The following is a 26958-nucleotide window of genomic DNA, read 5'->3' as shown; positions in this document are numbered from 1 at the left end:
AAGGACGAGACCGTTCATGTTTGGTGTATACCCTCCTTTGAAAATGCGTGGTTCTCATGTGCAAAGTCCTTCTGTTTATGAGTACAAATAAATACCCGGATGTAAGGGTGGAAAAATGTCCTCGTGGGTGGGGAAGAGGGGCTGGTGCAACATCAGATGAGTATCATCTCCTTTGGGGCTCTAAGAATTTCTCTTTAACTTTGCTTAATTTACTTGTGGGAGACATTTCATTTAACGGGATATTGTCAACATAACAGGTTCTTTTTAGCCTGTGTCTATTGTGACAAAATAGTTTTCCTTTTTCCTTCATAGTCATAGAGTTAAAAGTGGAACTTGGTCATCAACAAAAATTAAAAATGGGACTTCCAGCATCAGCATTCAAGATTTCTTATCTACCTGGGTGAAATCTAGTAATACCACCTTCAAGGTGATTGACAGCTGCATTGGTGCACACTGCAATCCAACCTGCCCTGATAAACTAATTTTCGTGGATGCAGGTGAAGTCTGGCATGATGTTATTAAAGTAGTCATCATCACATTCTCCTTGGTTATCACAGTGCTTTGTTCTGGACTGAAAGCAAGTTTTATGGTTTATTATCGCTATTTAATGAAAAGACAGAAAAGTTATCTCAATGATAGTGAAACTTCTCAAGCAAGAAAGGAGGTAAGCATGTGTTACCAGTTACAGTTAGATTTCGACCATGTCATCCTCTTATTTTCCACAGCTTTTACTCTCGACTAACTCCGAGAAAAACCTCCTTATCTGAATGTTGATGTCGCTATAAAAAAAGTTTGTTTTTACCATCCGTTTTGATATGAAGAAAGACAAGAAAGAGGAAACCATGAACCCTTAGTTTCATTAAGGAGGTCTGGATCTGCAGAACAGAGGGCTGCAGTGCTCTTGCAGTGCTCTAGCCCTCACCCTGAGGTGTGATCACCCTATCCATCTTACTCCCCCACTCCTGCTAAACTTTTTTATTCCTTAGAGTGATTAGCATCTAATTTCTCCTTTCAATGTCACCCCTAAATCCAACATTAATGTCATGAGAATAAAGGAAATGATAATCAACTGAAGAACCTCTTGATTGTTAAACAAATTCTCCTTGTCAGCACATCAGGAAATGTAGAGAGAACAGTATAGAGAATTTGCATACTGATTTCAGGGTGTAAAGGGTTAAGACAAAATGAATCCTGAAAGATCTAAGATTAACAAATACTGTAAAACGTTTGTTTAAGAAAGTGGTAAAAGGGGAAACCTAGTGCTCTATTCCTAGATAGGGCATATTAGAAAGTGGCAATTGTTAGAGGTGGCTTAATAAAAGGGGGCTTATAAGAGATGGATCCTGATAGAAAGGGGCTTGTTGGAGGGGAAGTGATAGGAAAAGGGACGTAATAGAGAAGGGGCATAAAACAGAAGGAGGAGGCTAATAGAAAGGGGGCTTGATAGAGAGGGGCTTTAATAGAGAGGAAGGCTCATGAAAGAGGGGGGGGGGGGGTCCTTAGAGAAGGTGGAGTTAACTAGAGCGGAACTTCCGGGGGCGTAACAGTGGGAGAAGTCAGATAGATAGAGGATGATTATTAGAGGATGATTATTAGAGGATGATTATTAGAGGATGATTATTAGAGGATGATTATTAGAGACAGGGGGTTATTATATTAGGAGGGGGGTGTAGTTTACAAGAGAGGGGTTAAAAAGTGAGGAGGATCAATGAAACATTCACGGTTCATATGTCTTTTTTTGTAGCTTCCACTTTGCAAGGCGGGTGAAACTGTTAGTATAGCTTGCTTGTCCTTAACATATGAAGTGGATGTAAAGGAAAAGAAAAAGGAAAAGAAAGCTGACGATGGTAAGAATAGTAAAATTGTGCATTGTTTACTACAGAATACTGATAGAGTTTCACAAAACAGTTTGAAGGATTACGCCTTCCAATAAATCTTGATTGAGACCTTTTACAGCTTTTATGTTTTCCCCAATTTTTAAGACCGCACGGGGGAAATCGCTAAACGTCAAAATAGGTTCCAGGCCTTTCGTGTTTTGTGAGTGATTCTAGCTCCCCGTAGAGAGCTTATTGGTTAGCTCTAAGGCGGCCAGGCACGGTCGTTTAAAGGATGTTAAAGGGTGGATAATGCGATCCACTGCATAAATCTTTATCCGGTGTATAGCGCGGTACATTCTGTTAAAAATTATCCGATGCATAGCAATTTACCCGTAGGTTATCGTTATTCGCCCGTTGGAGTCCAGGTTAAGATTTTGCATTGATCGTTAGAAATGATTTGAGCCTAAGGTTTTCCTGTTACTACAAAAATCAACACCCACATTTCCAAGAAGATTTTAAGACAGCGTGCGGGCCTTTTTACGCTCTTTTGTGGGCTTCTTTTGGAACTGCTGTAATGTAAATCCTTGTACGTTTTAAGAAGAATGCTTGAGTTGACATTTTTTCCCTTTGTCAGACCTCAGCTCTGAAGAAACCAGCAGTGTGATCAGAGCAGATAGGAACAGTAAAACATCGCTTACACTTCGAGGTTGTCTTGTGGAGGAAGACTCTGGCAGCGATGGACAAGATTATGAGGAAAGTAAAGATGACGAGATAGACGGCGACTTGAACTCTCTACCTTCCAAGTTGACAAATGGTTCTACGAATCTGGAAACAGAATCGACGGAAACTTCCCAGGAATTTCAAGCTGAGTCTTCGTTGGCCAAATTGGACGGTCACTCCACTTGGGGGTCCTATACGGGAAGTGAAATGGCACTCTTACAAGGTAGCAACACAGAAATCAAACAAATCCCCGTGGATGCGGCTGATGGTAACCCCTCTAAAAAGCAAATTCTTAAAGGTGTGTCGGCGTATTTCAATACTGGAGAGCTGGTGGCGATCATGGGACCATCCGGATGCGGAAAGACAACACTACTTGACTTGTTAACAGGAAGGCGGCGCTCTGGACATTTTAAGGTTTGTGTGAGTTTTTTTCTCGCTTCTTCTTAAGGAGAAAAGGAGTTAAGGTTGAATTTATCTCAAATTGAATAAACTATATGATTGCAGGGCGGTTCAACATATTCTATAAACCTTTGAAACATGTGATTGCGGTACGCGTTTCTTGAAATCCGCGACAATGGTCGACAACCGAACCTTTCCGAGAAAGACACGGTCGGAAATCGAAGCTTTCCGTACGATGCACGGTTGTCTTGTTGCATGTCACTACTAGGTTGCCTTCTATACAAGATTTTGCATGGCATGATAGAATTAGCATGTTACGGGATGTTTCAGTATGTTCTGGTGCTCCGAGTACGAGCGCATGCGGAGTCGTGCTACAGTTGTACGGGTTATTAAACTGTAAATAAAGTCATACTCAACGTTGCAACTATACCCTTATAAACATTTGTTGGTAGAACACTAAACTAAAAAATTTCACGAGACTTTCGAAATGAATAACAAAGAACTTAATCATAATGCTTCCGATGAACTAAATCAACCTCTGACTGCGTTAGCCAAAACAAAAACTTTCGTGTGGGTCCAAAGCAAGGCTAGTAGACAAACTAAGCACGTCCGCTTTAGGAAGTTAGACAAGATTGTCGCAATTCGGAAACTCATCACGACAGCTGAAAAAAATGTAGTATAAACAAAAGATTAAATCATACTGAACTGACTAAATAAATTACTAACTATAAACTAACTAAATACTTCATAACACAAGGATCGTTCCACACGATTTTCGAAAAATTTGATCAGTTTATTTTTAGGTTTCCGAAGACTTTTATTGCGCACTTTCGTGTTAATAGATTTTTATTCCACTTTTTCTGTTTTCTTTTTCTTTGAGGTTTTAAAACCCTTTTTCCAACCTTAAAAAAACTGTACAATGAAACACGTGGTGTAAGTGAACTCTATTTATCCCTTACCTCCATATCTGTTCTAACTCACATACCCTGTAGGGCCAGGTGTACATCAACGGAGTTGGCCTGGGTCAAGTACAAGACTGGTATGCTCGTAAGATTGGTTATGTGTTACAGCTGGCTGTGCCTTATTATGAGGAGCTCACTGTCCGGCAGAATCTCTTTTTTGCTGCTCACATGCGGCTACCCAAAGAAACGAGTGCTGCAAAGAAATACGAACGCGTTGAACAAATTATTGCTGAGGTTAGTTATTCACTTTCGATAACCTTTGGTTTAACTTTGGAAGAAATGTTTTATTTTACTGGAGTCTGGAAGTAGGGTTCACAAAGCAGATTCAGGGGCACACACAACTGGGGCTGCCGAAGGAGTATTACAAAGGGACCCTTATTAGCTTTAAGCTAAGACCAGATTGAGTAAATACCTTGCCAATCCGTGAGTTAAGAAGTGTGATACACCCGAAGGACCTTGGCCTTGAATAGTTGGGGCTTAGAGGCGTTCTTTTAGAAGGAGCCCAGTGCACATTGCTCTCTGCGCCTTCAGAGAATGTATTATAGCCAAGTAAGTTTAAACTGGTTCTGTTTCTCTCTGTACCAGACTGGATTGACACAAATGGCTAACACGGTTGTAGGAGGATCAACGGGCCTGGGTTTGAGTGGAGGCCAAGTAAGTAACATATCAACTGCACTACTTACAAGGATTAAAAGCAGGCGAATGAAATAACCGGTCGAAATCGACGTTAGCAGGACTTCGTCACCTCCTGTTGGATATGACTACCTTTTTTAGTTTACTAAACCTCAGTACTCCAAAATCTCATACCACATTTCTGTTTGGTGTAGAAACGTCGCCTATGTGTAGCTCTCCAGTTGATTAACATGCCCTCAGTGCTTTTTCTCGATGAACCAACCTCAGGTGAGTGACTGTTAAATCGTGATCGTGATAAAGCAAGCGTTCATTCTCTGTGATAAGCATTTGCCACTACACGCAAGACGGAGAAGTAAAGGGCACAGAGATGCATATTTCTTTTGATGTCTGTAGTACTGTAATGCCCCAGCTTTTATCCCTCAGCCCCCCCCCCTCCGATGGCGTAGCGAGAGAGGGGGGGTCCTGGGGTGCCCGTGACCACCCCTTCCCCCTTTCCAAGCCTCCTTTGTCACATCAAGAAAACACGGCGCCGAGAGCCCTCTATTAGACACAGTGTGAACCCCCCTTTCAAAAATCCTAGCTACGCCCCTGGTCTTTCCTCTTTCCCTCTGGTTATAGACCTTACAGCGTCATTGCCTTGAGTGGCCTGGCGGGTTTGTTCTGCCTCTCCGTTATATCCTCCATTCCTGCATTTCTCCACCATGATTCTCATTGCCCTCTCTTTCCCCCGCTGTTTCCCGTGCTCACTACTACAAATGGTCATACACAGCACCGCTTCCTTAAGATCGAGGCTTAGTATTCATTTAACTATTCCAAACAAGTCGCTATGACTTATATTCTTTATACGATCTTAAGCAGAATTGTAAACCTGTGTGACTGTTTTTTCGGCGACACGAAGCTACTTTTAGCTGCAATTTGTGACTGCAACGCGTTGTTGTGATTTGCCGCCTAGTGTGATCCCATCCTCGGTTTAAAATCAATTTTAATTCACATTTTATGTTTAAACCAGGTCTGGACGCATCGTCTTCCCTAGAGCTGTTGAATCATCTCAATCTTGTTGCTGAATCAGGCAGACTTGTTATTCTCACTATTCATCAGCCCCGGCTAGAAATCTTCCATCTTTTTCACAAGATTCTTTTCCTGTGCGATGGTCAGGTAAAACAGTTGGTTGCTAACTGGTCGTCGCTTGTTTGGTTGATCTGCTCTTGCGCGATCTTTCTTTCATTTTTCGGTTTGTTGGTTCGTTTTACGTTCGTGCGTACTTTAGTGCACATTTATGTCTACTTGTTTGTTTATTGTTCGCTCCTTCGCTTTTGCGTGCTTGTTCGTTCTTTTCGAACGGTGATCTTTAGGAAAGGTTTCGTTTCGTTCGTTTGTGTGCGCGTTCATACGCGTGTGTGTTCGTAAGTGCGTTCGTGCATTTATTGTTTCCTTCAACAGTATGTATTTTGGTCGTTCTTTTGGTCGTTTATTTGTTTGTACCTTTGTTTCCTTTCGTTTAGTTGGTTAGTGATTTTTCTGTTTGTTTAACTGTTTACTGTTACATTATTTTTCTAGGTAGCCTACTATGGGGAACCTTCTATGGCACCAGAACTTTTTATCAAAGCTTACACTGCAACTTCTGAGGAATACCAGCTGAGTGAGGAAGCACCGAAAATTGACGCAAAAAATCCCGCAGGTGAAAAGGTCTTTCTTGTTATCGCGAGTCACACAATTGGAAATGTTAATTTTGAGCAAATGGTTATATCTTTCGTGGAATTCGACCTTCTGTTTTGCAAAAGATGCTGCACCTACGATGTTGTTCCGCGTTAGAGTACTCAGTCCGTGTTGAAATTGCTTTTTAACTGACTAACGTAATCACAAAGTAACCATAAAAGCCAATCAGAGCAAAGGGAATTATGACGAGGAGCCAATTAAAACTCGATATAAAAACATGCAGCTGGCGAAAGCGCGGGAAAACGCGCGAATGATTTCACCTTTACATCTGACTGGTTGAGAGAATGGGGCGAGATTTCTAAATCAATCACGAAGTGACGCACGTTAAAACCAGTGCAATCATTTTCGATTCTCAGCACTTACTTGAAATTACTTCAGGAATTGAACTTACTTTTGCGCGTCAGAATTTATGTTACAAATGCTGACGAGCCTTTCAATATTGTCTTTTAAAATTTACCCTTTAGATACCATCATGGATTTACTGAATTGCGGTGTAGCTCGTCGTGCCATTTTGGAATATTACCAAAGAAGCGGAGAGCCACTGGCAGTTCAGGAAGCCATTAAAACATCGCAGGAGAAGGCCAGTAAGACGGTTACCATGGAGAAAATGAAAATGATGTACGTACTGTAATAAATGAAGGAACGATCTAGAGTCACTTTTGTGCCTGACGAAGATTAGCATCGTAGCAATCAAAGCCTTGCCATCCTTAATTGATAGCTTTGCTTTTCAAATGTGAACATTCATTTACCACGATGGACAAACGCACATTGCCGACGTTTAACTGTAAGGTGGCATTGCACCACATGTATGTGAGATTTTGGAATTTCTTAGCGTTCAAAGCTTCTTATTTGACGGGTTTTATTTGCTTGTCCGTACGAAGAGTTTGCTAATTTAACTCTAATTTGTAACTTGTTTTTTCCAGTGTCGATGGCGCTGGGTCATTCAACAGAATCTTTGTGTTGGAGAGCAGAACTTCTGTAAAGCAAACATTGGGACAGATCTTGTACTTTCCATTAATTTTTTTCACATTTGGGATCATCGTAGGTATGCAGATAAACCTAAATGTTATGCATAGCTTTAGTCACGCTTGTTAAAGCAGAGTGGGTCACGCTTTTGTCACGCCAAGACTAATATGGAACTCAATGTAATGAAAGTTACTCGAACAGAATGTGAGAACTGCTCGCACTAAAAGACTTCCTTAATTATACGGTTTTGCGAAAGTTTCAATATTCCTAACAGTGTTTTAAATACTTCGGTGAAATTTTTTACACAAGCACTAGCTGAATGATAAATTTTGATGTAGTTTAACACTCACTTCCAGTTCTCTGTGGCTCAGTCGGTGGAGCGTCCAAACACGAAATTGGAAATGGCCTTGGTTTAAATTCTCTCAAAGGCCCGAGATTTTACTTTATCCTAAGCTCCTGCAACATGTTTAACAATTGTTAACCTTAAGTTATGTTGGTTTTATTTTACCTTTAATTTGAAGGAACTGTTTACTGGCAAGCTGAGGAGAGAGATGGAATTCTGCTTATGTCTGCGTACTGTGTGTACTGCTGTGCCAGTCCCTTGTTTCTAAGCTCTGTCCTGATGGCGCACCTCAACAAAGCTTTGGATGTAAGTACTCTAAAGACATGTATTCAAAAGCCTCTCTTTCTCTTGGAATTATGGTGCAAAACATATCACACTTTACGCTCGCGCATGTGTGGTCCCTCTGTGATGGTGCAAAGCATGATGGTTGAGATCATTTCACGGAAATAATAAAAAGAACAAACACTACTAGTACTTAGCTACAGCAAAAACATCAACACAAAAAAAACTGCGTAAACTTTAACGGGTTAAGTTTTTAAAGAAACTGTGGTACTGCGTCAGAGGGAGTTACAACAAGATAATTTTGTTTTATCAACCGATTTGATAAAGTAAATTGGCTACCTTAAAGAATTTCTAAAAAATCTTTATGGTGGCCGAGTTACATTATTGACACCGAGAAATACTTAGTGCGGTTATGCTTTTTAAGATTGAAAACTTTTTCATAATTACTGTAATGCATTTACAACTTTTTCGCGCATTTTTACTTCTTAGATTTTTCGCCTTGAACGTCAAGATGGTTGTGGTAGATCTTACGAGAACGTGGTACAAACGTTTGTTCGGACGACAGCATTATGTGCTTTACCGGTGATCATGTGTTCCACGATGTCTTACTTGATGGTACGTTCTTTTACGATCATTTATACGTTTTAATTAATTAATCATTACCTATGATTGCTTTGAAGGCAAAACGAAGGCAAAAGGATGTAGGATTCACGTCATTCCATCCAAAGAGTGATCTTAGGGAAGGGAAAATCTCGTCAAGACATGGTTGATTTCAGTTTTGTATTAGCTCGGCAGAGTGGGCGGTAGCGGAAAATTTCTTAGACCAATCATAAAGCAAAGTGAAGCAAAACTGATGTAAAACGCCCGATTGGAAGTTGATTTCTTCTGCCTTGTTGATACACAAATGAAGGAAAAATGATAAAATTTAATTTTGGAAAAAATCGACACTATAAACGATTTTTTGGTAAGGTTGCTGCATTTTTGTCCTATTTTCTCAGGTTATGACGTCGTATGATTTGTGGAAGTTCCTTTTGGTAACAATCATCTCATTGGTTTTGAACCAAACCTGGATTGCAGTCTACATGATGGTGATTTGTGCACATCCGGGAATCTCTCATCGCATTTGTCCAATGGTATCCGCCATCGGAGGCTTCGCGGGGGGCTTTTTAGTACCCAGACCTCAAATGCCAGTTGTGTGAGTGTTGTAAGCTCCTGTTATTTAAGGTGTGCGTTTAAGAATCTGTTGGAATTCTCTGGAGCAGGGCAATGACATTTGAAATAGGAATTGTCACATGTTTATTCTGCTAGAATTTTATCAAAAATAAGTGTAATTTTTGAAAGAAACATATAATGGCGTGAGGATGAGTCATGATTGCAAGGAGGGAAGGAAGAAGACTGAAATAAGAAAGGATTATAAATTGAGAAACCTTGTTAGGTTTTGATCATTCATCTCGATCACGAAACATCCAAATGTAATAGCTTGATTCTGAGGAACAGTACCTTAAAAACAAGGAAGTTTCGATAAATAACGAAGATTTGTGATAGACAAACTCCAAAATCAAATGAAGGAGTAACTTTTCCTGTTGGCGCACAGTCATGTGAAATTCTATAACCCTAATGAATAAGGCTTTTCTATTTCTCAGAAGCTACCATTATCTAGCTGAAATCAAAGCGACTGGCACAATTTGCAAGTAGTTTTTTACGTTTTAAACACTTGTTTTACGTCTCTCTATTTCTGGTTACATTTCAGATACAACCTTCTATTTTACATCAATCCCCAATTTTATGGCTACTCAGCAATGACTAAAGTCCTGTTGTTAAATGTTCGACTGAAATGTGAATATGAGTCCACACTGAACTGTATCAGTACGGACGGTAATGCTGTACTGGCCAGGTTTGGCTTTGATACCGTCAATGTCTACGAACACTTGGTGGTGAGTTAGTTTTGGTGACTTGAGGACGGTTGATGTGCATAAATGTTGACTAAAGTTCTCTTAATTTTTAGCGTTGTTTTCTTATTATGGACAGATTTTAGTGATGTTGTTTATTTATTGTACACTCTTGGGGGACTCGACCAGGAAAACATGTCATAAGTTTGATGAGTGTTCATTCTTAGGTATTCTTAAGAGAAATTTCAACTTCAGTGAGTGCTGAAATTAAAAGCTGGTGTTACTTAGGTTTTGCTTGTCTGTGCCATGCGATTGATCTAGAAAACTCCATCAGCCTTTTTAACTTGCAAACCTGTAACCATTCTCGACTACATGAATACACTCTCCTACCCTCGCTCTAGCGTTTCAGTTTGATTTTTCTTCAAGCTACCAATGGCTCTTTTTCTTTGTTGAAAAACTATCGTTTTTCGTTTTTCCATTATTCCAGAAATGTCTCCCAATTCTTACTGTCGTTAAACTACAATTGTTTTGTTATCAAGAAGATTATGGTTATTCCTCGTGGTAAATACAGAAGAAGCGAAGTATTAACGTTTGTCTTTCTGTGTTCTCACTTTTCAATGTTGAGTCGAAAAGAGGGGATCCCAATTGGAAGTGACTGCATTGCAAGACCAACTATAATACTTCATTCCTATATTTTTTTAAAAAATGTTTTATGTCGCATTTAAGACATCCTTATTTTAATTAAAATATTGTTTTTTTCAGATCATGCTTGGAATGACAGTGTTGTCTTTGCTTCTCGCTTGGTTGTTTTTAGAAGCGAAAAACTTCACCATCCCCTCCCTCACTAAAACGTAAGTCTTGCTCTCTGTTTTCACCTCGCAACGTTGTTTATCTGATTTACATCTTACATCAACCGCTGACAACTTTTACCGCGCTGCAAACTTTAGTTTCCAGGCTTCTAAGCTTCATCGCTCAAATTGTTTTAAAATTCTTTTGAAGCTAAGCCGTTTTAATGGTTCTTTAGTCACTTCAACCGAGCTCTGATTTGTATAATCAAGAATTTTTGTAGGATTCGAATATTAGTTCTGACAAAAGAGCATTTTTACTTTCAAAATTGCCTTGAACCAGACTTCGAATATGAAGTATCAAAAGTATCATTCTGTTTTTTATCTTGTTATTCCCAGTCCCCCAGCCTTTTTAACCGAGCCTGAAGAGGAGAAATTGGAGGTTGCGGTTGTACCAATGACGCCAATTGACGAAACCTTAGTCGATGAGGACGAGGATGAAATACTACCGGAGATACCCTTAAAACCATTCACTCGCAACCGGAGATCCGCAAAATCCAGGCTTGGACTGATCAGTGGCAACCAAGGTTTCCATTCTGTCAAGCTTCCCTTACACAGGCGTCAGTCTAGTGACGCGAATAGCGTCCAAAACACTGAACAAGCAATTGATGGCGAGAATGTTGACTACGTTGTACGCCGAAGGCGATTGGTGAGCATTTCAGGGAAAGAACTTTGGAGATCCACCAAACAGCGCGTAGAGGAGAGGAAAATGGACTTTGACAAGCGTTTGTCACAAGTTGAGAAAATCGCCCGGCGCTACACAATAAAACACTCCCAATCCGTGCGAAGGAGAGCGAAGGAGAAGGCAGTCGTTGCTCGAAGAAGTACCATGGCTGCATCGGCTTCAAATGAAGCTAACAGGCCAGAGTTTATTACCAAAAGAAATGGTCGCTTCCAAGATGATTGCAGGAAGGGGCTGTTTCAGGAGGTGATTGAAGAATCGGAAGTGGACGGAGGAAGCGGTGAGACGAACAAGGATGAGGTGCGAGACGTTCTTAACCAGGAGACTGAAGCTGGAAAGAAGCAAAGGGAAGAAGAAAGCGCTACTGGATCCAGTGAAGGAGATGTCTTGCAACTACACACTGTGAAGAAACCTTTCGACAATGAAGCTAGAGGCTTTGAAATTCAAGAGCAAGGACGATCTAGAGGAGATGAAGAAGGCGCTGGCCAGCAACATGTGTCTGGTTGTGAGGCTCAGAAGGATAAACAAAAATCTGTGAAGAAAGTCTCCATCATAGAATATACTGAAAGTCTGGATGTATAACACAGCGGAATTTCCTCAATTTTACAATTTCCAAATATCAAGGACGACACATGCAGATGTAAAGCAGGAGAACCAGATTTAAATTTTTGAATTTTATTTTTGTATTTTGGAATAATGTGCAGTTAGCTGTGAAGATTGTGCATGATAAATAAATCAGTATTTATAAAGACGTTGTGACATCAGAGAAGTCAACTGATATTAAAGCCTACTTACTCAGCACTTGTCTTTGAATGTGACTTTTTTACTATTAATTACGTAATGAAGGAAAAAATGTCTATTGCGCTTTTGGGTTTTCCCTAAATTTATAACTTGGTGTCAACAACGATATTCGCGGTATCCTGTTCTTCTTCCGCAGAGCCAAACGCGTCATCATGTTCACGGATACTTTTCAATGACGAGCTACGACTCGTCATTTCTTGATCTCCCTCTTCAACCACAGGAAAACAGACACTCTTTGGTCGTGGCGCGGGTTGCCAAGTTGTCATTTTCAGTTCAAGATTCATAGGGTTGTGATCGTTGGTTTCATGGTATGACTGGTGACGTTTCTTTTTTGGTTCTGGTTTTTGTCCGTTTGCTCCAGGGTCACTGTTGTGTCTACTCGGTGGCAGAGGTATAGAATTCTTTCGCGTCCTTGCCATTTGAGACTGAACTTGTTTTGATTGTATAAATGTGGAATGTCTGGCGATTTTCTGAACGTTTTGCATCTCAAGATGGGTGCTTAACCTTCTCTCCGCCATACGCCTACGAACAATCGCCCACCGACTCTCTCGAGACATGACAGGACTCGTTTGTGGCATCAAAGAAACAACATCTGCATCTGGCTGGCACTCGCGAGAAATGGGACTGTCCGGAAGCTTCACGGTGTGCATTCCGTCGTCATGGGTAACAATGCCTAACGTGGACCTCCGGCGAGTGGGATTAGCTGTGTGGCCTGCCTCATTTAGAAGCTCGATTGATTCATCTAGTATTTTATCCATTTGTGACCTTGATATTTTTGATGACCTAAGTCAATAGAACAATGAGATTAGTTGAGTGATTGTGAGTCGTCCGACATTTCTGGTATAGCAGAGGAGTGACGGGGGGGAGGGGAAGGGGAGGAGGCAAAGAGAGTTTTTGTTTTTGCATATTATTGGATCGAGGTCTGCCTTTGACGTTCAAATCATCCATGTTGGATCCTTTAACCCCTAGAGTTGATTAACATGTTAATTCTTCCCATTACTTAAACTTGTCAAGTAGAGGTTGTTCTCTTGATCTGACACCAAATTCTTAAAACTGACTTAAAAGGAAATGTGTAGCAGCTAGAGGGGAGAATTTAGAATCAGATCTTGGGATTTAAAGGGTTAAGAGCTGGTAAAGGAATCGCATGACGCATGGAGGCGAGGAGCGTTGTCTGTGTTCTTATCCCTAGCGGTAAATTGGCCAATTAGACTGCGACATTACTGTCCATTGTAAAATTTGGATTTGAGTTGTGTAGATGAAGGAAACGCCTAATTTCAGAGACGCCACCGTTCAACTCTTTACCGAATTTGCCTTGTGAAGACATCTTAGACTACATACAAAAAACCCACGAATATTTCCAGGCTCGTTCAAATGTTAATTTCTGTCTAGAGTGAATTTCTTTACGAAAACACCATTTCCCTTGTAGAGTTAACATTTGGCTCTGTCGTGTAATTCGATCTACATGAACACGTAAATTGCAATTTTTTTCCCGATATTTTCCAATTTTCTGACGTTACTCGAACTAACATTGAGGTTACTTTGAGAAGAGGCTATGCATAAACAAACAACCGCTACATACGTTTTGGAGAATTTCATCTTCATGTTCTTTATTTCCAGAAATAGCCAGGAGAAAATTAATGATATTACTGTCATCCCAAGCATTATCTGTAATCAGAGGAACAATCAGCATTAAATTAATTTCATTGTTCATTCGTAATTGTTTTTCTGCAGAGCAATATTAATGATAGTACTGGAATATAAAGAGTGTCGTGTCTTAGTATACGTTTTTGAAACATTTTAAATTAGCATGTATAGCATGGACGTCGAACATACATGTCCGATGTAGTTATAGAAATCAATTTGGTGTCGATTATATGAGAAGATAAAGGAAAAGCGACTTAAGTTTGTTCCTGGTTTTATCTTTACGTTGGGTGAAAAGGTTTGCACCAATCACTCTATAAATTTACTGTCTTTTCTGGCTCAACGGAAGTAATCTTTCTTATATTCAAAAGAAAAGGAAAACTTACCGCCAAATTTTCATAAATATTGACCGTGTCGAACCCAAATCCGGCCAAAACAGCATTGCCTTCAGTACTGATACAATTCAATTTGGACTCGTAAACACATTTTAGGCGGAGGTTTTGTAATAAGGCTTTGGTGATAGCAGAATAACCGTAGAATTGTGGGTTGATGTAGAATAGTAGGTTGTACCTAAGGTAAATAAAAATAGACACCATAAGGAAAAATTAAAAGTTCAGAGCTGCAATAATCGTGATACTTCACAGTTAAGCCTTCGTTGTTTCACCTCCATCACAGGTAACTTTCCGCAAAATTTCAAGCCGATTTTGTTATAAGATTATGAAAAATACTCAAACAGTTCGATACAGAATATTTTGTTTTCTTATGAGACCAAATTCTCCTCAATAATCTACGGGGAAATATTTTAGTAGTAATGACGTTGCTATTCCAACACGCTATTACTCTAGTGTCGCGTTTTATACCTTAACTGAGGCGTTGACTGATATGTCAATGAAGTTGTTAAGTTGTTGACGTCGTTAACTTAACGACTTCGGCAACTTTCGGACTTCGTTAAGTTTATGACGTCGTTAAGATGACGAAGTCGTTGAAGGAGCAAACTTGATGATATGTTAGTAAAGTCGATAATTTTTCACTCACCCAGCCGGCATTTGAGGTCTGGGTACTAAAAAGCCCCCCGCGAAGCCTCCGATGGCGGATACCATCGGACAAATGCGACTAGCGAATCCCGGATGTGCACAAATCACCATCATGTAGACTGCAATCCAGGTTTGGTTTAAAACCAATGAGATGATTATTAACAAGAAAAATGTCTTCAAATCATACGACGTCATGACCTGAGGAAAGAAGAAAAAAATCAGGATATATACATTTAATTTGTTTTTTATCAATTTTTTCACGTACAAATTTTTTTTTATGTTTATCTCAGCCACACAGGAGAGAGATACATTCACTGGCAAGGGAAAGCTTATCGCTTTATTCACCCGCTGTCTCTGAATTCGATAATCGGTGTTTTGGGACAAAAATGCTGGAAAATGTGTTTGGCATGCTGCATCCCGAGAAGAAGTTTCTACTTATGGAGATTATGGGCAGGATGGAATGTTAATATCCACCTATTACGTGTGTGACGTCAATAGAACAGAAATATCTTTAAATGTCCTTGTTCTTTGGTATTTTAATTTTGGTCGAGAGAAAGGGCAGTCGGTGGTGACAACGTGTTAAATTGGACCCGAATTTTTCAAAAATATTAGTTTTTGAATTTCGGTTCGCATGCCCCAACTACTTCTTAAGATTTGACTGTTAAAATGATCATGGTGAAACTTTCCTGTAAAAAGTTTAACGATCACTCTTGAAGGCGTAAGCTGAGGCATGCATACGAAAAGGCAACTTTATAAAACTAATAGTAAAAAGCTTGTAGCTCTCGTTATGCTTGTCACTGCAGTTTGCCTCGCATGTTCATTTTCAACACTTCTGCTTGGTGACGTACGCGCTTGCGCACGATCATTCATGTATGACATAACATGCAAAATCTGCATTATTTAAAATGCATTCTATGCGTGGTATAATAAGCTGTTTCTCATAATTGCAAAGGGATAACTTAACTCCGAGACATAATTACTTTGGACACTTCTTCAGAACAACGGCTATGACGTTCTATCGCCCGTCTTCTGCTAATGTTTTTACGCCATCTTGCAAACCAACATTTACAAGGGGAGAGGAGGGAGACGGTGACCTAACAAGAGTGTCTAAGAGTGGACACTCAGGCAAAATCGATGAGGATACTTCTTCAGAACAACGTCTATGATGTACTTTCGTCGCTCTCCCTCTTCAAATGTTGTCAACTGCCAATATTTGTAAACCATCTTGCAAACCAACATTGAGGGGGGCAAGGGAGGTAGTCGGTGTTCGGGAGTGTAGCACAACCGGGCAAACTTGTAGGTCTTATTTTTAACGTTACCCAGATTTGCGTAACCTACCAATAAATAAGACATCGCCGAACGGACTAGAATTGGAATCACACACAGAGCAGCAATGCGCACGTATGTCTGAATCACATTCTCATATGACCGACCGCACCCATCAGCACGTTCAAGGTGATATATCTGCAGGCACAAAAATACAGTAAATATCTGCTTGTCATTAAATTACGCGACTAAGGTCTTGCACAGAGATGGTGGTCTGTTAGCCCCGGAGGAGACGCATGACCCTTAGTCCCCCCCTTTCTTATTCAGACTTGAACCCCAAGAGGGCCCAAGAAGGTGCTTATTTCAGAAAATCTTCCTTATATAATATAGTAACACTTATGCAGTACGACAGGAAATCCTTAGGGTGATTCCTCAGAAAATGAATTTATCGAACACCTTTTTTTCAACTTTCCTAAACAATAAGAAAGATAGGTCACCGTGCTTGTGTAGGAGATAAAATGGGCCAAACGTACTCCTTACAAAAATCATTTATGCCTGTACTGACACTTATCACGCGAATCATTTGATCGGTTCATGGTACATTTTGACATTTTGCTGCAGCTGGAAGCAAGGTTTTTTTAAGGTGGCACTCAAGAAACTTGATAGATAGAATTTCTCGAGCGCATGGAGCAATTTGAAATGCATGAAAATTTAAACAGCACACACACAAAACGTTCCTCGAGTCGTTCTTTTCAAGGTCATGATTTGCATCCACGAGTAACAGGCTTTGTGCACGCTTTTCAGCCATATCTTTTTTTCCCTTCGATGAATTTTTCTTAGCTTGTCCAGTTTAAAGGGGAAAATTTATGCACCAAAATTATGGAACAAAAAATATAGGTCACCGTGCTCGTTCACGAGCTAAAGATCATCGTACCTCTTTACCTGGTCCTTTTATTGGAAAAACGACACCGTGTTCTCGCGCGCGCCTATTCGCCCGATTACGTGATTTTTTTGCGCAGTACAGGATGCGCACTGAGGAATCACCTTAAAAAGTATCGTAATGAAAAAAATTTAATACAAAAATCAGAATGCTCAATCTACTCACATTTAGAGCTTTGTTTAGATGCGCCATTAGAACTGAGCTGAGAAACAAGGGGCTGCAGCAGCAATAGACACAAAATGCTGACATCAGCAAAATCCCATCTTTGTCCTGCGCCCGAAAGTAAATTGTTCCTGATGGGAAAATTATGTAACACATTAAAAAAGGTTTGTGTCCAATATTTCATAAATTTGTATTGCGTGATCGGCAATGAGGGCGAAGCCTGAATCATCAAAGACGCACAGAAATCAAAGTTTGCAATCTCTGGTCAGACAGCTTTACAAGTAGTATATGTGGATGGTTTCGATAGCATTCTCAAATTTGGCCTTTAATCAATGTCAGTTCCTTCCGATTCTGACAAGAAATAATCACTTGTCACTCGACATCTTAAAATATAGTAGTTCTTTGGTACTTATTAAACGTCCTCGATTTCATGGTCTCTGATCCAGGTTAGTGCGCTAGACTCCGGGTCAAGAGGTCTGGGCTCGAGACCTAGCCAGGTCGTTTTCGTGGGCAAAACACTTTGATCTCCCAGTGCCTCTCTCCACCCGGGAGCGTAAATGGGTGGCGGTGAGTTGTCAGGGAAGCCTGATGGAATGCTGAGGGGTAACCTTGTGATGGCATTTAATTCAGGGGGAAGTAGTAATACCCTTAGCCACTTCATGCCCATACTCGGGACCAGTGGCTGAGTGGGCCAGACCATTACCTCACCCTAAAACAGGTGTGGTCAAACATTATTCTTGACAGGGGTAGGGCATACCTACCTACTACTAATCCAAACAAGAAGAATATCAGAGGAAAATAGCAAATTTGTGCAAGTGTTTGACTCAGGGAAGTTCGGCATTCCAACACAAATATTCTGTTAAATGTTCCTGCATCGTTTATCCTGCCAAGAAAAAAACAATGATTTGCTATAGTAACAGGCTTTGATGAGACTCATTGCAGGCTTTGAAGCGATTCATTCACGCTTTTTTAAAACTCTGAAGAGATACGTGAAAGTTCGAATGTTGTTTTCAAATGTGCTTTAAATTCGACTATGCACGAAGCCTTTTTCAAAAAGCCTTTAAGATTTATGAAACAGGAGACAGACTTTGCTACGTCGCGGGTAAACGGCAAGGTTACTAACCAAGATTAAAAAGGGCCGCCTCTAAGCTCAAATCATCAGCTCATTTGACGACAGTATTCGAAAGGGCAAGTTACTCTTATAAATCTCGAAACATGGTCAGAATCATATTTTCAAGGGCACTTTTTGATTGCGAACATAAAAAAATGGTGTCTGATGCGTACATCTCGTGTAAATGCTGGTTTGGGCAGCGTGATAGCTACACCGACGCCAAATACTTACTCCTCTTCGTCGGAGTTCATGTTTTGCATAGTAAAAATGTTTCTTGCGTCTTCCTGTGCCTTTTTGATAGCTTCCTGGACTGCCTGTGGCTCACCACTTCTTTGGTAATAATCCAGGATGGCTCGGCGAGCCTCACTGCAGTTCATTATATCCATAATTGTGTCTGGATAGATAAGTAAATCGTATGCTTTTCAATTTAAGAATTGTCCATTCCCTACCTTCATATATGAATTCCACCAAATTTAAACTTGAGGACCACTTCATATTTTTTGCGGGGGAGGGGAGAGTGGCGGAGGATTTTGTAAGGATAGGAGGGTTCTTGAGGTGGAGCGAAGTGGGGGATCAGTCGTCGCTAACAGAGTGGCGAAATTAAGAGCTAAATCCTGTTAGCGATGCGACCAAATCTTTGCCTTTCTCTGTTTTCTTTTTTGAAAGATTGAAAAGTTGAGAATTCCAACCTATATTAAAAGCGAACAACATTATGAGTAATATGATCGAAATACTCCCTTAACCAACGAACAGAACGGCTTCCGATCCAGTGTCTAAAAGCCAGACGCAAATTTATCTAAACGGCCAATCAGAACCAAGACGTGCATCTCAAGGAGCCAATCAGAACTCAAAGAAAAAGCACGTCTTTTCCATGGCCTTAAGCGCCGAAAAACGCAAGCGACCAACTCGCAAATAGTTTTGATTTTTCATGTTGTGCGATATAAAGCTAAGGTGCGAGTTTTTCAATTAATCCTAGAACGAACTAAATCAAAACCAATGTCAGACCTCGGATAACTAATTGCTCCAATCTTAGGGTGGACCTTGCAGCTTACCTGCAGGGTTTTTGGCATCAATTTTTGGCGCTTCTTCTCTGAGTCGAAATTCTTCAGTTGTTGACTGCAGATAGGCTTTAAGAAAGAGAGTCGGGGCAGGTGTAGGCTCGCCGTAATACGCCACCTAAGGTCATGAGCGTGACGGTTGATAAGCACGTAAAAGGAAGCCCTCCTTATTTATCTTCTAATAATTTTAATGGATATAATTCTAAAAATATTAGATTTTACCATGAACATTATCTATGCTATTGAAGCTGGAGTCAGTGTTAGGGGTGTGCGTGTGTAGGTATGGACGGAGTTCACACTTCATCATCATCATCATCATCATCATCAGGTCGAGCATGCTCGGTTCACACTTAATTTGACCTCTTTGGAGGAACTACCTTAGGACGAATGTTAAGTGGTAAACCTCCCCCCCCCTTCCCCTTTGTCCTCGTTTACAGGGAAGGTTTGCTCACCTGACCATCATACATAAGGATAATCTTGTGGAAAAGATGGAAGATTTCCACCCTCGGCTGATGTATAGTGAGAATCACTAGTCTGCCTGTCTCAGCAACAACATTGAGAAGATTCAACAGCTCCAGGGAAGATGATGCGTCCAGACCTGATTTTAAAGAATGTACGTTAATTTGAGCATTTTGAAATTAAACAAGGGTTAAATGATTCTATAGTATTGGGATAGTGAACATCATAACTGCAACACGAGATCCAGTGACAACGTTCGTGAGACTGCCTCTAACGAGAAGTGGGGTCTCTGGACTTCCCCGAACTTTGTGTCCAAGGACTGAAACAACTTGGATATATCCGTCAGAACGCTTAAGAATCTTTACGAATTAAGAAGGGCTATTTTGACAATGCGCCTAATTTTTAAAATATACATTTAAAAAATCAAGGTATAAACACATATAAACACGCACTAAAGAGAAATCTAAAATTCGCTATTAAAACAACGTACCCGAAGTTGGTTCGTCAAGGAAAAGCACAGATGGCAGATTTATCATCTGAAGAGCGACACACAATCGACGTTTCTGTCCTCCACTGAGACCTTGACCCACAGACCCACCAACAACTGTATCAGCCAGAGACGTAAGACCGATCTGCAACAGGTAAGTTGTGGAATCGATGGCAAGTTTAAGAACCACAGGAACCACAGCTAATAAGAGACCAGTTTATCATTTATCACCGGGGAAGGGGTGGGGGAAGGTTGAGAGACTTTGGCTGTCACGATAACATTAACTTGATCCCCTGCGAACAGTCTATGTAATATTCCCTCTCATTGTGTCTAAAATCAGACACTATTGTTATAAAACGGACAATAGTGTCTAAAATCGAACGGTAGTGTATAAAATCAGACATTAGTGTTTAAAATCGGACAACAATGTCTTAAAGGAAACACTTGTGTCTAAAATCAAACAGTAGTGTATAAAATCGAACACTAGTGTCTAAAAAGGAACACTTGTGTCTAAAATCGAGCGGTGGTGTATAAAATCGGACATTAGTTTCTAAAAAGAAACACTTGTGTTTAAAATTGCACGATAGCAAATAAAATCAGACATTAGAATCTTAAATTGAACACTAGTGTCTTAAATAGGACACTAGTGTAAAAAATTCAGACATTAATGTCTAAAATCAGACACTAATGTCTAAAATCGGACACAAATGTCTAAAATCGGACACTAGTTCTAAGATCGAACACTTATGTCTAAAATCGGAAACTAGTGTCAGAAATAGATCACTTGTGTCTGAAGTCGGTTAATTGTGTCTAAAATCGGACTCTAGTGCACAAAATCGGATACTAGTGCCTTAAATTGGGGTCTTGTGTCTTACAGCAGATTCTAGTGTTCATACTCGAAGTATGTTATGACGACGAGAAACGGAAAATGAAGAATGAGAAACAGGGAACATAGAGCTTTCATCATTCCTTTGAGGTTCTCTTATCATTTGAAAGTAGCAAGAGTGAAATACCTCTGCAAGTATCTGTTCAACGCGTTCAAACTTCTGTGCATTGCTCATTGATTTAGGCAGCCGCATGTGAGCAGCGAAAAAGAGATTCTGTCGCACAGTGAGTTCTTCATAGTAAGGCACAGCCAGTTGTAACACGTAACCAATCTTGCGAGCGAACCATTTGTGCACATTACCAAGACTTCTAGGAACTCCATTTATAAACACCGCACCCTGCGAATCAAGAAAACGTTGTAAAGCTTAATCACAGTGTGGAGGCGCGTAGAGAGCAAGTAGTTAACGATCTGCAAAGTAGCGAGGTAAACGTACACTTCTTTTTAGAGCCACTGAGGTAAACGGATGAATAGCGGAATTTCTGTGGGACCAAATAGTCCTTCTTAGACCGTATTTTCAATCGCATATATGGTTTGCATGAGTGACCAGCATGACTGTTCACATAGTAAATGGCACGACAATCTTTTCAGCCGAAGCGCTGCACCTGTATCGGAGACGGCCAAGAATTTGAATCCTGTTCAAGCTCTTTCTTTACCTTTTTGAGTTTATAAAACTCCCTTTGTTCTAACTGTTTACAATGCTCTTGATTTTCCATTTAAATCTGTATTCTACATACAAAAACTAGATATTCTAATATAAGCTCCTTAAATATATTTTGACTCCCGTATGAGTTTTCCTATGAAGTCCCACGTACCTGGCTGTTGCCTGTTTCTCGCCTTCCTGTCAGCAAATCTAGTAGCGTTGTCTTTCCAGATCCCGAAGGACCCAAGATGGCTACCAACTCTCCAGGATTAAAGTAAACAGAGACATTCTTTAGAATTGGTTTTTGGTTTTGTCCATTTCTGGTCTTCGCCTCTTTTACCTTCACTCTTGGATTGTCTTGACTATGAGAATGACCATTCTGAGTAGAATGTAACTTCATTTTGGTAAAATCTGTTCGCTCAGGCGTTAGAGACATTAAGCTCTTAAAACCCAAGTTATCGTTTGGGAAAGAGTCGATTTCTCCATTTGATTCACTGGAAAGGCTTGTTGATTCCTCCTCTTCGAACACATTATCTAAATCATTTCTTATCATCAAGGGAGATGTGTCTTCTAGTTGATCTGTTTGAACTACTTTAGTCTCAGGAGCCAGCTTGTCTGTAAAAAATTCAAAATAGTCAGTCGGTCTTTCAGTCGGTCTGTCGGTCGGTCAGTTGGTCGGTCCGTCGGTTAGTTGGTCTGTCGGCCAGTTGGTCGATCAGTTGGTCGGTCAGTCGGTCAGTCGGTCATTCAGTCACTCAGTCTGTCGGCCAGCCAGTCGATTGGTCGGTCGGTCGGTCTGTCAGTCACTCAGTGAGTGTATCTGTCTCCTCGTTTATTCTCTCTGACAATCCAGTTTAAAATAACCGTCCTATGTCAAGTGTACACTCAAGTATCATTGCGCATTTGTAGCTGATCTGTCCTGGCTAAGATTATGATTAACCCCAAGGTTAAAGTCTCACCTCTGTCGTTCTTCGTTTTCTTCTTGTTTACGTCGACTGAGTAGCTGAGTGCTAAACAGGCGATGCTGATTATTTCGCTGGGTTGTGCCGGAGGCAACTGTTGTAAAAACGCACATAAAAAGTATATTCAAATAAATGTTTACAAGGTGCAATTATTACTAACGTCACATAAATGAAAATAGGTGTCCTGGGGTCTTTCTGGTACCAATGTTCTCCATTATATTTCTGGTCGATTGAACCCATCGCTGGGAGCTACAGAAAGACTGTGTTAACTATACAAGGCTCTTAGTGGCACTGACCAATCATAAAAATGGAAATATTAGAAGGAAAATAGTGCTTAGGGTAAGCATCGCTGGAAAGCATAAACGAGTAAGTCGTGATGCACTTTTGCCCGGTAGGTTTTGATTTTGATTTGCTGAGAGGAAGGCGCAATTTTTACACACAATCATAAGGCGAGTGGGAGGCGCGGTGGCTCGACGGTCGTGCGCTCGAGTCCAGTTCGAGAGGTCTGCGATCAATGTGTTGTGTTTTTGGGCGAGACCTCTTACTCTCACAGTATCTCTCTTAGCCTAGGTGGTGGGGGTAACCCTGCGATGGACTAACTTCCCATCCAGGGAGGTTTAGTGATGCTACAAGTCGCTTAATGCTATGGAGACCAGAGTAAGCTGAGTGGGACTCTTAACTCCAGCATAGACTTTACCTTTTACCTAATCACATGTGCGTGCAATCAAAGACTGCTCAACATCAACATCGTATTAAATACTGCTCCATAGCTCACCTCTTTGTGTACTTCTTTAGTTTCAGTATCAGTCAAGTACTGCCTTTGTTTTTTTGACAGGTGATACTGATACAGCATGAATACGGCCTTCAAACCAAAGCACGTGACTGTGATGGACAGGGACAGAATGATTATGACAATCTTGACCACTTCGACCCAGTTCACCGCAGGATCTATAAAAAACAACTGCTGGGGACACGTAGGGTTGCACTGAGCACCGATACAGCTGTCAATTAGTTTTATGGAAGCGTCACGTGATCTCACCCATGTCGATACAAAATCTTTCATGCTGGTCTTCGATATTTTTGTTGTCTCCCAAGTTTTTCTTCGCACTTCGTTCCTAGGTGAAAAACCAGGCAAACATATTAGTAATTGGGGAGAGTTTTACAAAAATAAGAAAAAAGAGCCTGTAAAAAACTTTGGGTCGAACACATGCCTCCTAGATACCATCTGCGCGCCACCACTACCAAGTGAGTGACGAGGCCACATGTTGAAAGCGAGGCAAATTCTCAGGGGTTCTTTGTTATCCCTGAAGCAATATGACCACAAATAACCCTCTTTCCGTTATGTGACTTACATGGCTCAGTTTTCAGAGCAACGTTGCTAGAATCCTAGAGGCGCATTTTCAAACCCCACAGAAGCTGCTGTTTTTTTCCAAGTTCCTTTCCTGCAATTACATTAACAGAACTGCTTCCCACTTGCGATATGAGTTACTTGCTTGCGATCAGTTAAGGGCCAAAATATGATATTACATTCATTTTGATTTTAACTGATTCTTACTTAGGATCTCTTCGAAGTCAGACTTAGATAGTGTCACCATTAATAACAGTGCTTTTTTGTCATACAAAGCAAATAAATTCAATATTGCCATGAGTTAATACGGTCGTAGATCACAGATGACGTCAAAATGTGGTAAGAACAAGGGAGTAACACCCGAGGCGTGGTATGACTGAGTCAGTGCCATTTTAATCACATTTTGACGCTTTCTGTAATCTATTACCATGGCACACGAGGTGGCGAAGGGGTCTCACGTGGTGCACCTGAGTGTGTCGCAACAGATGCACGGAAAAATGGGATTTATATTTGTTTTAAACCATTTAAAACTTGTTTTAAATAAAAGTCGCCAAATGAAAAATTAAAAATGAGTTTAGAGTCACAAAACAAATTGAGTGTCGTGAAATCAAAATCAAAGCAATCACAAGGACCAATCTAAGTGACGGGGAAAAATTGGTGAAAGAGACATAAAAAAACTGGATTAATGACAGTGTGTGAGCTACGGCACACGTCCCTCTCGTAACCCATCAACAGTCCAATGATGGCATATTAGGGTTAATTTTGGGTTAGGGGAGGGGTAGGTGCTGACATTGATCCGAAAACTTATAATGAATGACTCACCTGAATTTTGCATTTCCAACTACAACTTCCATTGAAGGAGAAAAGATCCCATTCTCGTCCCACAAACTTGAGGTGGCAAAATAAATGTGTTGAAAACATGCTGGTGTAAAGAAGCTCACATTCAATGACTGTTCTTCTGATGACGATAAAGATTCATTCATCGCACCGCCGTACATGTTTATAGCAGATATGAAATCTGCAGAGTGCTCATTTGCCGTTTTTCCTTCGGCTTCTAGTGTCTTAACAACTTCACCAAACATGTAAATATCATACATGCTTGAGATCAAAAGTAACGGGACTCTTGCGGGATAATACCCGCGCGCAATCATGCATGGTGCTGATGGGCAACAAGTGTGACCACGCGAATAATCTAAACAAGCAGGCGACGAAATATTTGCGAATGATGTGAACTTGGGATTCACTCTGCCCTGGAGACTACCCTGAAAGTCGATAAACCAGGCTGAGTCGATTAAAGACAAAAGGCTGGCGTTTAAACGATGTGTTTCCACTACGTACTTCAAGACCCAATCCGCGTGATTCAGAATACCAATTCCCCCTGCGCTACTTCCTGCAAGAATGATCTCCTCGGCGTCTTTCAAGTTATGAAGCTGTAGCAGATCCATGAAAACCGAACGAAAAATCGTCTGTCCTCTAAAACTGAAGTTATCGACGGACGAATCGTTCACAAAACGGAACGGTTTGTTGGGATTAGTTTTCAAGCCAAGCCAAAGATCACTGCTGCAGTATGGAACGAGAACGTGATTGTATCCAAAGAAAGCTGGGTTTTCGCTGCCAGACGCAGAGAGCAGATCTCGTCCAGTAATTCTATCAGGCAGCTTGTTCGAAGTCATCAAGATCGTTGAATCTTTACTCAAGTAACGTCTGTTGCAGTCTGCGAACGAGGAACAAAATCCGCCACTTTCGAAGAACACAATCCATTTCTTCGATGTCTTTGCTCCGATATAAAACGTGGCTCTAGAATTGTCATTGCAGATAGCTTGAGGTTCACTAATGTTATTCTTGAGTAACTCTCTCGCGGCCGTAACTGTGTCCACATTCGAGGCAAGAAATACAACGAAGAAAACATGAAACCAGCGAATATTTTCCAAGGACATTTTAAATCAGTCTGGGGTCACTCCGTTACCATCATCACATTGCAAAACATTCAAGAAGACGACGGACAAAAGCACCCAGCCGTGCGAGAGCAAAGGTCCTTAAAACAATAGAGATAATAAAGACGACACGGGAATTTCGTGAGGAGGGAGCCCGTAATACATCAGTTTACCATATTCATTATTCATAAATTTACAGCCTATTTGTAACGGTTAAACCCTTCTGGCCGTACCTCATTGAATAGGCAAAGTAAGGAAAGAAACCGTTTTCAAAGGTTGAGACGACTGTAAATAAGAAATAGCCTGGGAACATTAACTACTAATGAACGTTTCACAGATTGCATAATACATGTTTTTTTTTCTTCTCGCAAACAATATCATTGCCTGCGGGAAAATTTTTACTCATTATTTAACATGCGAACAATGACTTATATTGACATAACCGTATTTTTGTCGAGCCCATAATGAAAACTCATCAAAGTGACGCTTAACTTTCCTTTTGCTTGATATTTTTCTTACATCCGAGTGCGTCATTAAAGGCTGTCTCAAAAGTTTCCATCAAGGCACCCACGCCGACATTTAAAAAATCACGAAATTTTAAAATTAATTAACACACGATGATAAAGAGAAATAAACTGTGAGCCTCAAGCACATAGCGGGGACTCACTTCTGTTCCCGAATAAAAACGAACTTGCATGGGGAGATTAACAGAAAATAATGAGCGACACGCAATGTGAAAAAGTGCCTTTGGACTGTAACCAAAAATACATTTGTGGTGTAATAAAATCTGGTTGTGAAGTTTTCTAGAAATTTCCTTTGCTGATTAACCTTTTCCTTTTTGTTTTCTTTGCTATAACGGCGGAAATCCGTTACACATCATTACTAACTCAAAAGGATATATCGACTTTCGCTGTGTTGTACAACTACACAGATGTACGTAAAACCAAAGCCTAGTTATTAAACAGACTGTGGATA

General features: G+C 40.5%; 2 protein-coding genes across 2 annotated transcripts in view; one reads left to right on the top strand and one right to left on the bottom strand.

Annotated features, from left to right (window-relative positions):
* Positions 1–12055, top strand: part of LOC113673872 (uncharacterized) — a 13553-nt gene extending 1498 nt beyond the window's left edge. The window contains exons 2-17 of the mRNA XM_027190327.2: positions 313–664; positions 1745–1847; positions 2452–2951; positions 3929–4132; positions 4484–4552; positions 4726–4798; positions 5541–5686; positions 6089–6209; positions 6712–6865; positions 7171–7292; positions 7735–7862; positions 8328–8453; positions 8837–9033; positions 9589–9772; positions 10490–10578; positions 10912–12055. Coding sequence (XP_027046128.2) covers positions 313–664; positions 1745–1847; positions 2452–2951; positions 3929–4132; positions 4484–4552; positions 4726–4798; positions 5541–5686; positions 6089–6209; positions 6712–6865; positions 7171–7292; positions 7735–7862; positions 8328–8453; positions 8837–9033; positions 9589–9772; positions 10490–10578; positions 10912–11836 — 3493 coding nt within the window. The 3' untranslated portion in view covers positions 11837–12055. The remainder of the gene's footprint in view (positions 1–312; positions 665–1744; positions 1848–2451; positions 2952–3928; positions 4133–4483; positions 4553–4725; positions 4799–5540; positions 5687–6088; positions 6210–6711; positions 6866–7170; positions 7293–7734; positions 7863–8327; positions 8454–8836; positions 9034–9588; positions 9773–10489; positions 10579–10911) is intronic.
* Positions 11914–26958, bottom strand: LOC113673922 (uncharacterized). Its single transcript, XM_089193652.1, has 16 exons — positions 24872–26958; positions 23477–23816; positions 22699–22795; positions 21912–22354; positions 21227–21436; positions 20217–20358; positions 19720–19865; positions 19262–19385; positions 18441–18603; positions 17860–17981; positions 17102–17229; positions 16069–16194; positions 14732–14928; positions 14083–14266; positions 13635–13720; positions 11914–12838 (listed from the first exon to the last, which is right to left on the bottom strand). Exons 1-16 carry the CDS (start codon positions 25984–25986, stop codon positions 12139–12141), a joined length of 4323 nt encoding a protein of 1440 aa, XP_089049778.1. The 5' UTR covers positions 25987–26958; the 3' UTR covers positions 11914–12138.

The sequence above is a fragment of the Pocillopora damicornis genome, chromosome 14 (genome assembly GCF_964200805.1).
Source record: "Pocillopora damicornis chromosome 14, jaPocDami1.2, whole genome shotgun sequence".
Lineage (NCBI taxonomy): Eukaryota > Metazoa > Cnidaria > Anthozoa > Scleractinia > Pocilloporidae > Pocillopora > Pocillopora damicornis.
The sequence above is the reverse complement of the archived record's forward strand: the minus strand, read 5'-3'. Positions and strand labels throughout refer to the sequence as shown.

What these genes read in the sequence shown, in the direction of transcription:
- LOC113673922 (XM_089193652.1), bottom strand. Translation starts at nt 25,986, where the DNA reads ATGTCCTTGGAAAATATTCGCTGGTTTCATGTTTTCTTCGTTGTATTT. An exon ending in CTAAAGAAGTACACAAAGAG is followed by an intron (nt 22,796 to 23,476) that starts GTGAGCTATGGA and finishes TTTTTACAACAG; the next exon opens with TTGCCTCCGGCACAACCCAG. An exon ending in CGGCGATGTCTTATTTATTG is followed by an intron (nt 14,929 to 16,068) that starts GTAGGTTACGCA and finishes TTCTTTCCTCAG; the next exon opens with GTCATGACGTCGTATGATTT.